At 44.8% G+C, this 11,883-nt stretch overlaps 2 protein-coding genes across 2 annotated transcripts; both read left to right on the top strand.

The window, feature by feature from the left end:
• Nucleotides 1–831: 831 nt before the first annotated feature.
• On the top strand, nucleotides 832–3,222 carry LOC309960217 (protocadherin beta-18-like; the record flags this gene model as incomplete). The annotated part of the gene is made up of 1 exon (XM_082836876.1): nucleotides 832–3,222. The coding sequence occupies one exon, from the start codon at nucleotides 832–834 to the stop codon at nucleotides 3,220–3,222; it is 2,391 nt and encodes a 796-aa protein (XP_082693002.1).
• Nucleotides 3,223–5,860: 2,638 nt separating this feature from the next.
• Nucleotides 5,861–8,257, top strand: LOC309960198 (protocadherin beta-15-like; the record flags this gene model as incomplete). Its single annotated transcript, XM_082836858.1, has 1 exon — nucleotides 5,861–8,257. The coding sequence occupies exon 1, from the start codon at nucleotides 5,876–5,878 to the stop codon at nucleotides 8,255–8,257; it is 2,382 nt and encodes a 793-aa protein (XP_082692984.1). The 5' UTR covers nucleotides 5,861–5,875.
• Between the last annotated feature and the right edge of the window lie 3,626 nt (nucleotides 8,258–11,883).

Raw genomic sequence — 11,883 nt, 5'->3', positions numbered from 1 at the left:
TTATTCACTACGGTTGAGCACTTACTTTCGACTACACTTATGGAGTATCCCTAAATAAACAGTACCATTTACTCAGCCTGAAATGTCCAGCCTCCCCAAAACAATTATTTGTACATACCAGTTCAGTTTTAAATACATGACATTATCTTTATTGTCTTTTCAAAGCATATTTGCTGATATCTAAAGAAGACTAAGATCTTTGGTTCCCATTTCCAATTTTCCTGGGAACCTCTTGCTCACTAAGTCAATTACATAAAAAGGTCCTCTTAACTATTTTTAGTTGTTTTAGTTGTTTAGTTGTGTTGTCTTCACAGAGATAGCATATCTTATTTGAGGTTGGGACTATATCTTAAATATGTTTTTTATAGCCACCACAGCTCTAGAGATTGTGGTTTATTGTGTTAAAGACTGAATAGTAACAGCATCACAAGAACAAAACTGAGAAAAGAAAATAGGAATATAGGAGAAAGTATAATTCAGAGTCATCAACAAACACGCAAGATAAATTAATATTTTGTCTCAAACTTACTTGGCTTTGTTTAAAACCTGAGACTCCGCAGAGTCGCGTGGTGGCGCTGCAGGATAAGATGGGGAAATTTTTGTACCATCAGATGCTCTGGTTACCGTGAACCACTGGAACTGAGAGCTCCAGAGAAGCAGTGGTGATAAAAAGAGGCTTTCAAGAGAAAGCTAGGGAGCCAACAACGCCCTCGTCACCGAATTGCAAGTCTATAGATTCTCAATGGTCCAGGCTAATAGCTGAGAGGAGCAGTTTGAGACTGAATTGAAATATTTCCGCGGAAAGACGTTCGGCTAGGGAGCCAGGGAGCCATGGAGCCGGGAGAAAGAAGCCCTCAGCAGATAAGGCAAGCGCTGCTTTTCTTTGTTTTCCTGGGAGGGTCTTTGGTGTGTTCAGAGACCTGGCGCTATTCTGTGGCAGAGGAAATGGAGATCGGCTCTTTTATAGGCAACGTGGTGAAAGACATAGGTTTGGGCGTGGAAGACCTGGCTGCGCGGGGGGCCAGAGTCATCTTTGATGACTATAAACCATACTTGCAATTGGATCGGCAGACTGGCAACTTGATCTTAAATGAGAAACTGGACCGGGAGGCGCTTTGCGATCTCACCGAGCCATGCATATTAAATTTTCAGATATTATTAGAAAATCCTTTGCAATTTTTTCGAGCTGAGCTTAGGGTCAAAGACATAAATGATCACACTCCTACGTTTCTAGACAAACATATACTTCTGAAAATCTCAGAAAGTACTACTCCAGGAACCTCATTCCAAATGGATAGCGCTCAGGACTTGGATGTAGGAAAGAATGCTGTTCAAAACTACACATTAAGCCCCAATCCTCATTTCCACCTTAAACTGCAAGACAGTGAGGAGGGTAGAAAATACGCAGAGCTGTTGCTGGACCAACCTCTGGATCGAGAAAAGGAGCCTGAACTTAGATTAACACTAACAGCCCTGGATGGTGGGTCTCCGCCCAGGTCTGCAACTGCACTGGTGCATGTGTTGGTCTCAGATATCAATGACAATGCCCCAGAGTTTGAGAGGTCTGTCTATGAGGTTTTGGTACCAGAAAACAGCCCTCTGGACTCCTTGGTCGTCAAGGTGTCTGCTACAGATTTAGATGCAGGACTAAATGGAGAACTATCTTATTCATTTTCCCACGTCTCCAGAGACATACGGAAAACATTTGAAATCCATCCCATTTCTGGCGAAGTCCGTTTAAAAGCACTTCTGGATTTCGAGTTAATTAAGTCTTATACAATAAATATTCAGGCCATTGACGGTGGGAGCCTTTCAGGAAAATCAACAATTTTAGTTAGTGTTGTAGATGTGAATGACAACCCACCAGAAATAGTCATAACATCTCTTACCAGCCCCATACCGGAAAATTCGTCACCTGACATGGTAGTCGCTGTTTTTAGCCTAAGAGACCGAGACTCTGGGGACAACGGGAGGATGGTTTGCTCAATTCAGGACAATCTCCCCTTTCTCTTGAAGCCTACCTTCAAAAATTTCTACACCCTGGTAACAGAGAGCCCTCTGGACAGAGAGAAAAGAGCCGAGTACAACATCACCATCACCGTCACTGACATGGGAACCCCCAGGCTGAAAACCGAGCACAACATAACCGTGCTGGTGTCCGACGTCAACGACAACGCCCCCGCCTTCACCCAGACCTCCTACACCCTGTCCGTCCGCGAGAACAACAGTCCCGCCCTGCACATCGGCAGCGTCCGCGCCACAGACAGAGACGCGGGCGCCAACGCCCAGGTCACCTACTCGCTGCTGCCGCCCCTCGACGCGCACGTGCCCCTGGCCTCCCTGGTGTCCATCAACCCGGACAACGGCCACCTGTTCGCCCTGAGGTCCCTGGACTACGAGGCCCTGCGGGCGTTCGAGTTCCGCGTGGGCGCCGCCGACCGCGGCTCGCCCGCGCTCAGCAGCCAGGCGCTGGTGCGCGTGCTCGTGGCGGACGACAACGACAACGCGCCCTTCGTGCTGTACCCGCTGCAGAACGCCTCGGCGCCCTGCACCGAGCTGGTGCCCAGGGCAGCCGAGGCGGGCTACCTGGTGACCAAGGTGGTGGCGGTGGACGGCGACTCGGGCCAGAACGCCTGGCTGTCGTACCAGCTGCTCAAGGCCACGGAGCCCGGCCTCTTCGGCGTGTGGGCGCACAACGGCGAGGTGCGCACGGCCCGGCTGCTGAGCGAGCGCGACGCGGCCAAGCACAGGCTGCTGGTGCTGGTCAAGGACAACGGCGAGCCGCCGCTCTCGGCCAGCGTCACGCTGCACGTGCTGCTGGTGGACGGCTTCTCGCAGCCCTACCTGCCGGCCCCGGAAGCGGAAGCGGCGGACGCGGCCCCGGCCGCCCCTCTCACCGTCTACCTGGTGGTGGCCTTGGCGTCGGTGTCGTCGCTCTTCGTCTTCTCGGTGCTGGTGTTCGTCGCGTTGCGGCTGTGCAGGAGGGGCGGGGCGGCCTCGGTGGGTCGCTGCTCGGTGCCCGAGGGCCACTTTCCGGGCCACCTGGTGGACGTCAGCGGCACGGGGACCCTGTCCCAGAGCTACCAGTACGAGGTGTGTCTGAAGGGGGGCTCTGGGACCAGCGAGTTCAACTTTCTGAAGTCTGTTGCCTCCAATCACCAGGAGTCTGTAAATGATGTAGAGGAAAACTCAAACTTTATAAATGGTTTTGGATTCAATTAGGAATTTTTTGGTTTTTCAGAGCATTCGGGATGAAAGTTAGTTTTCTCTAAATATACCGTTTCCATTAGCCTTTTGGGCCATAAAGAATTTCTTGGTTTTTTTTTCTGATTTCATTTTGCTAGTTAAGGAGATTAGAAATTTTATTTGAGAATATATTCATACTTACTCTATTATTTCTATTTTGATGGAGACAAAGAACTTTCAATTTTACTTCATTACTGAAAAGTCATGAATATTTGTTAGTTTTTCAACTTTTCATCATCAAGCACTATTGATTTGAAGATGACCCCAAACCCATTCTCTGATTGTTGTCCAGAAACTTTTTCTAGATTTTTGATGTTGTGGTTACTTAGGACATGAGCATGATACAAATATAATGAATTATTAGTAAATCTGCTGTTTAATCTGATATTATGCCTCCTTGTCTTAAACTTTTAAATGGAGAAATATCTGAAAAAACGGCATGTTTTTGTTTCACAGTAGTATTAAATGGAAAAGACTACAATTTATCCTATACTTAAAGGTGTTTTCTCTTTTTTTATCAACCTGCAGTATATAATATATGAGTAGTATTGAAAGATTATTAGGTTATTTTAGGATATTTAAATAATAGATTCCTTTTGTGGTGTCTGTCTAGCCCACCCCATCTTTTTCTGGAAACTTCTCTCTTCAGTAAAAATGTACTGTTGCAGCCATGTTTATTTTATATGACCCATCTCCCTCTGTGATTTCAAACAACAAGACAAGGTGGTAGACATTACTGATCCAAACTGACCCAATCTCATTATCTATGCTTAAAAAAATGACTTTAGAAACTGGTTATAGTATCTCTGTTAGAAACTTAGCAAGAAAGTGATACCATGTTGGCTAAATACATGAAAGAAGCACAGAAAGCCAATCTACTTAGAGACAAAAAGGAAGGAGATGCCTCATTGTGGATTTTCCAGTCGCTCCCAAATGTACTTTCTCTCTTGAGCTTTTGGAAATAAATATGAAATTTTTAAATAAATTTCCCTCTAAATAAGATAGCTAAGTGGATTTGTTCTCTTATCAAAAGCACTTTTAGATATGCTTGCATGGATTGGACCTTACTATTAATTTGAGATGTTAAAAATTGTGGTTTTCATATTAATGTAATATTTAGGATCAAAAGGTTGTGGAATATTAGTAGTCTGTAAGGGACAAGAACAAGCGTTTGTTAGAATATACAATTTTGAGAAGAATTGATGGATATATCCAAACTGTACAGTCTTTGGAGTGTTTAATAGAAATTAGAAATTCTTAGCAAATTCTATTATATAAGAGTTTTTGAATATCATTAGTGTCATAATAGCTTTACTGCAAAATAACACTGATAATGTAAAAATGTGGTCTAAGAGATGTATGCCTTATTTGTAGGCTCATTATAGCCTTGTTATTATGTTCTTTCTTTTTTAAAATATATTCCTTTGCTTAGGGGAACCAGGGTATTTTGTCATTCAGTGAAAAAAAATTTTAGATCATTTTGAATTATTTCAAGTTACTATTCAAAGGAGCATAGAAAAAAAGTCACTTGAGAACATGCTGTCTTGTTTATTTAGCTCATACAATGAACTAGGATGTTAGCAAAACAGGGGGCTTCTACATTAGGAGGAGAATCCATCTATCAGAATTGTAAAATTAATTTATTCATTGATCTATTTAACAGATATTTGTTGAGTATCTACTAAGTGCCAGGAACTATTGTAGATGTTGATGGATGTAGAAGTGAACAAAACAAAGTTCTTAAACTCAAGGGTGACACAGAAAAGAAACAATTAAATGTGTACATATATGCTGTATAAGATGGTGACCAATGCTAGGGAGAAAAAGCAGGAGGAGATATGGGAAGTGCCCTCATATGCATTTTTCCACAGTTTGAAAGTTTCATAAAATCATAAAATCTCTGACCTTATATAGAAAGGGTATTATAAATTGGAATGAACTAATAGCTTTTTCCTTGATGTGATTCAACCAATGGAAACCACAATTCTGGCACATAGGGTGCCTAGAATTTGAAAGGAAATCTAGAGGAATTGAAACTTTTTGCTGAGAGAACTTTAAGAAATCACATAGGTATATATTGTTATTTTTACAAGATGACTGATCACTTTTAAGTCTTCTTTCAGTTCTCCTCAGAATACCCCACCCAGACGACAGGTTCTAGAAGATAGGGACAATGTCTGGATTGCTTACTGATGTATTTCAGAGCCCAGTACATAGATATCAGTCACACTCCTTTGAATGAAGGAATGAATAGTTATAATTGCATGGTTTTCTGATTACATCATCTCCCCCAAACCATTTCCAAACTCCCAATAGCCATCTAGATTATTATATACCAAGAGAATGCAATTGCAGCAATTCTTTTCGAAAACAACGCATGATGGCGCTGCAGGCTAAGACGTCAAAAAAAAAAAAAAAAAAGCCCAGGAAATGCTACGAACCCTACCTCAGATCTCCAGCGGAAGAGAAAATCCTGTAAGCAAAGCTCAGCACCAAAAACTCCAGGGAATGCTGCTCGCCGACATTTCTGGACAGGTTACCCACTGGGAGATTCACCACTGTCTCAGTCCCATTGCTACCTAAGATAGAGCTGGCCCCTGTTCCTGGAAAGGCGTTTGTGGGAGTAAAGATGGAGGCCGGAGGGGAGCGCTTTCCTAAACAAAGGCAAGTCCTGATTCTCTTTCTCTTGCTGGGAGTGGCTCTGGCAGGCTGGGAATCCCGTCGCTATTTCGTGATGGAGGAAACTGAGAGCGGCTCCTTTGTGGCCAATCTTGCTAAGGACCTGGGGCTGGGAGTGGAGGAGCTAGCTGCGCGAGAAGCCCGGGTGGTCTCCGAGGACAACGAACCCTGGCTGCAGCTTGATCTACAGACTGGGGAGTTGATATTAAGTGAGAAACTGGACCGGGAAGAGATGTGCGGCCCCACAGATCCATGTGTAATGCATTTCCAAGTGTTACTGAAAAAACCACTGGGAGTATTTCGAGCTGAGCTACTGGTGAGAGACATAAACGATCATTCTCCTGAGTTTCCTGAAAGAGAAATGACGCTGAAAATCCTAGAGACTAGCCCTCCTGGGACCGTGTTTCCTCTGAAAACAGCCGAGGATTTGGACGTGGGCAACAACAACATCCAAAACTACAATATCAGTCACAACTCTTACTTCCATGTTTCCACCCGCAACTGGGGGGACGGCAGGAAATACCCAGAGCTGGTGCTGGACAAAGAGCTGGATCGCGAAGAGCAGGCCGAGCTCAGATTAACCCTCACAGCGCTGGATGGCGGCTCTCCGCCCAGGTCTGGCACCGCCCATGTCCGAATCTTGGTCTTGGACGTTAATGACAACGCCCCTGAGTTTGCACAGACGCACTACCAGGTGCAGGTCCCAGAGAACAGCCCTGTAGGCACCGTAGTTGTCAAGGTCTCAGCTAGGGATTTGGACACTGGAACAAACGGAGAGATATCATATTCCCTTTTTTATAGTTCTCAAGAGATAAGCACAACTTTTGAGCTAAACAGCATTTCAGGAGAAGTTCGACTAATTAAAAAACTAGATTTTGAGACAATATCCTCATATGAGCTGTATATAGATGCGTCTGATGGTGGGGGACTTTCTGGAAAATGCTCTGTCTCCATTGAGGTGATGGATGTTAATGATAACTCCCCAGAACTAACTATTTCATCACTTACCAACCCCATTCCTGAAAATTCCCCCGAGACAGAAGTGGCCCTGTTTAGGATTCGAGACCGAGACTCAGGGGACAACGGAAGGATGACTTGCTCCATCCAGGATGATCTCCCCTTCCTCCTGAAACCATCTGCAGAGAACTTCTACACCCTAGTAACAAATGGGGCGCTGGACAGAGAGAGTAAAGCCCAATATAATATCACTATCACCGTCACAGATATGGGGACACCGAGACTGAAAACCGAGCACAACATAACCGTGCTGGTGTCCGACGTCAACGACAACGCCCCCGCCTTCACCCAGACCTCCTACACCCTGTCCGTCCTCGAGAACAACAGCCCCGCCCTGCACATCGGCAGCGTCCGCGCCACAGACAGAGACGCGGGCGCCAACGCCCAGGTCACCTACTCGCTGCTGCCGCCCCTCGACGCGCACGTGCCCCTGGCCTCCCTGGTGTCCATCAACCCGGACAACGGCCACCTGTTCGCCCTGAGGTCCCTGGACTACGAGGCCCTGCGGGCGTTCGAGTTCCGCGTGGGCGCCGCCGACCACGGCTCGCCCGCGCTCAGCAGCCAGGCGCTGGTGCGCGTGCTCGTGGCGGACGACAACGACAACGCGCCCTTCGTGCTGTACCCGCTGCAGAACGCCTCGGCGCCCTGCACCGAGCTGGTGCCCAGGGCAGCCGAGGCGGGCTACCTGGTGACCAAGGTGGTGGCGGTGGACGGCGACTCGGGCCAGAACGCCTGGCTGTCGTACCAGCTGCTCAAGGCCACGGAGCCCGGCCTGTTCGGCGTGTGGGCGCACAACGGCGAGGTGCGCACGGCCCGGCTGCTGAGCGAGCGCGACGCGGCCAAGCACAGGCTGCTGGTGCTGGTCAAGGACAACGGCGAGCCTCCGCTCTCGGCCAGCGTCACGCTGCACGTGCTGCTGGTGGACGGCTTCTCGCAGCCCTACCTGCCGGCCCCGGAAGCGGAAGCGGCGGACGCGGCCCCGGCCGCCCCTCTCACCGTCTACCTGGTGGTGGCCTTGGCGTCGGTGTCGTCGCTCTTCGTCTTCTCGGTGCTGGTGTTCGTCGCGGTGCGGCTGTGCAGGAGGGGCGGGGCGGCCTCGGTGGGTCGCTGCTCGGTGCCCGAGGGCCCCTTTCCGGGCCACCTGGTGGACGTCAGCGGCACGGGGACCCTGTCCCAGAGCTACCAGTACGAGGTGTGTCTGACGGGAGGCTCTGGGAGTAATGAGTTCAAATTCTTGAAGCCTGTCTTCCCCAATATTCTGGAATCGGACCTTGGGAGGAAGTCAGAAAGAAGTTCAACCTTCCAGAATAGTTAGGTATCTAAAACTTCCCCAATGCAAACATTAGTTTTGTCTCCTACACCTTTCCCTTTTTTAACCTAGTAGTAATCTTTAATGCTACTTGTCTGTCTTCTTTTCTGTTTTTTCTTAGTAATACTACTCATTGTTTTGTTGGCCTGTTTGTCCTATAATTATTTTTACAATTATTGTTAGTAAAAATTTTATATCAGGAAATTTCATATTTCTGATTAAACTTTTAGTATTTATTTCTAAATGATAATATGAAAGTTAGCCTCTCAGAATAAAAGTAATTCTAAGTTTAAAAGTACATTTCTCACTATATGACACTACATAAAAATGTCTGATCCCTTTTTATCATACTTCATTTTTTAATTACTGGAAGTTTTTTAAGTTTTTATTATTTACACAGTTAGACTTGTCTATAACCCGTCTTCTGTTTGGAGTGGAATCAATTTATATTTACTTATGTCCAATTTCTTCCAAGCTCTGTTTGGATTTTTGTTTTACCAATAGGCAGCAATATGTATAATTTCATGCTATTTATTTCAAAAATCACACTTGTAATCATTGGACTTTTACTCTGAAACATTGCATATGTTATCTCATGCAAGTATATATTTATCATCTATTCTTTCTCATCTAAATTAATGTTGAAAATACTTGTAAATTCTTCCTTATATCTAACTGAAGTTGTGATCCTGTTAAAGAGTTTACTGATACCAGGTTGACTATGTTTAAGGAGTTCTTTAGACGTGACCAAGTAATGCATTGCCTGCAATTGTCCCTTGCTATTGTAGATGAATTCTCAAGTGAGCTCCAAATTCTGGGCCTAGAGGAGCTTTTGATGACACAGTATTCCAATATCTGCTTGCCTTTGGATGATGACATTGTTCTGGTTAATAGGGAATTTGAAAGAAAATGCATTGTAGAATTAATATTACTTAACCAAAGAAAGCTTAGTAAAGGATATGTTGGTGAGGGAGTTGAATGATTTGAAGAAATAATCAGCTCTGTTGTCAGGACTCCTCTATCTCCAGGAGCCTCATAAGTGGATACTATAGAATGGTGTGGTTGGCAGAGTAATGGCCCCTAAAGACATCCACATCCTAATCCCTGGAACCTGTGAATATTCTGTGTTGTATTGCAAAAGGAAATTAAGGTTCAGAGGAATTAAGGTTGCTAATCAGTTAGTCTTAAAATAGGGAGAATATCCTAGATGATCTGGATGGGCCTGATTCAGTCAGTTGAAAGGCCTTAGAGCAGAGCTGAGTCTTCCCTGAGATGAAGAAAGGCTGACTGTGGGCAGCAGCTTCTCATGCCCTAGACTTCCAGCCTGCTCTTTCTAATTGCCTGCTCTACAGATTTTGGACTTGCCTAGTCAGCTCACCCAACCAAGTAAGTCACTTCCTTGCAATAAATCTCTTAATATATATCTCCTGCTGGTTCTGTTTCTCTGGTTGAACCCTGACTGATACAGATGTTCGTACCTGGAAGTGGAGTGCTGCTGTAACAAATAACTAAAAATATGGAAATTGCTTTGGAATTGAGCGGCAGGCATAGGCTGGAAGAATTTTGAAGCACGTGATGGAAAAAGCCTAGATTGCTTTGGACAGACTGTTAGTTGAAATACAGATGTTAATAACTCTGCTAGCGAAGACTCAGAGGGAAGTAAGGAGTATGGTGGAGAAAACATATATTGCCTTATAGATTACCTAAATCAAAACCTTAGGAGACTTGGTAGTAATATGGATGTTCCCTGGTGCACAGTGGTTAAGACTCCGCCTGCCAATGCAGGGGACAGGGGTTCGAGCCCTGGTCCAGAAAGATCCCACATGCCGCGGGGCAACTAAGCCCGTGTGCCACAACTACTGAGCCTGCGCTCTAGAGCCCTCGCGCCACAACTACTGAAGCCTGGGTGCCTAGAGCCCGTGCTCTGCAACAAGAGAAGCCACCACAGCAAGAAGCCCACGCACTCTGTGCACCGCAACGAAGTGTAGTCCCTGCTCGCCGTAACTAGAGAAAGCCCATGCACAGCAACAAAGACCCAACACAGCCAAAAATAAATAAATAAATAATTTTTAAAAAAAAAAGTTTAAAGTCACTGCTGATGAGGGCTCAGAAAGAAATGAGGAAAATTTTATTGGAAACTGGAGGAAATAGAATCCTTGCTACATAGTGGCTGAAAACTTAGCTGAATTGTGTCCTGCAGTGGAAATGTGGGAGGAAAAGGACTTGTAAGCAATGTAATTGGATATTTAGCTGAGGAGATTTGGGCTGAGGAGGCATGGGTTGAAAGTACAACGTGGTTTCTTCTTGCTGCTTACAGTAAAATGTGAGAAGAATGAAATAGATTGAGGGAAGGACTGTTAAGCAAAAAGGAACCAGAATATGATGATTTGAGAAATGCTCAGCCTATTCAGATTGTAAAAGATGCTAAAATTAGGAAAGTGTGTTCTGGAGAGAAAGCCAATGATGTCACAGGTGTACAATATTTGTACTAGGCATACACATTGAGATGATACTATAATGAGATGTGATCTTTGAGGACCTTAAATATATTTTTTATGTGGGATGGATGTGAATCTTTGGGGACAAGAGGGTGGACTGTGGTAGGGAGAATAATGGCCCCACAAAGTATCTATGTCCTAATCTCTGGAACCTGTGAATATCTTATGTTATGTGGCAAAGGGGAATTAAAGTTGCAGATAGAATTAAGGTTGATAATCAGCTAACCTTATAAGGAGATTACCCTAGGTTATCCAAATGGGTCCAGTGTAGTCACAAGAGCCTTTAATAAGAAGTGGAAGTGGGAAACAGAAAAGTCAGTATCAGAGTGATGTTCTGTGAAAAAGACTGAACCAGCCATTACTGAGTTTGAAGATAGAAGGGAGCCAAAAATGAGGGAATGCAGACAGCCTCTAGAAGCTAGAAAAGGCAAGAAAATGTATTCTCCCTTAAAGACTCCAGAAAGGAATATAGTTCTACCTTAACTTTAGCCCAGTTTAACTTCTGACCTCCAGAACGGTAAGATAATTTTGTGTTGTTAAGCCACTAAGTTTATGGTAATTTGTTACAGCAGCTATAAGACATGAATACAAATGGCTACCAACAAAGCCATTTCCAAGCCCATTTTTCTTTTCCTTCCCCTACTCTAGTCCAAAATATTCATATTCCCATAATCTCTTGCAGGTAGGAGTGTCATATAACTTTGTTATTGCTACTGATGTAAAAGTATAATTGGGAATTGGGATTAAGGGAAATATTTTTGAAAGGGGTAATCTGAGGTGGCATGTTCCTTAGGACTTTGCCCATTTTCCTTTTCTTAACTGGCATGGGTACTGATGAGTAAGCCTTGAGTTGAAGCAGCCAACTTGCAACCATGAGATGAATACCATAGAACAAAGGTTATATACTAAGTATGATAAGGTGGAAAGCCCTTGAATTTCTTACAACATTGTCAAGCTGCTGCAACACCTCTATGCTACCTTCTCCCAGGCTTTATGTTGCACTTTATAAATAAACCCCTATGTGATTAAACAACTGTAGTCAGGTTTTCTGTTGATTACAGACAAATGCATTCCAAGCTGACACATCTCTCCTCCTCGTGAGTAAGGTTGATTTACACAGTTGTCTGACTAGGT

Source organism: Leucopleurus acutus (genome assembly GCF_964270905.1).
Source record: "Leucopleurus acutus genome assembly, chromosome: 3".
Classification (NCBI taxonomy): domain Eukaryota; kingdom Metazoa; phylum Chordata; class Mammalia; order Artiodactyla; family Delphinidae; genus Leucopleurus; species Leucopleurus acutus.
The sequence above is the reverse complement of the archived record's forward strand: the minus strand, read 5'-3'. Positions and strand labels throughout refer to the sequence as shown.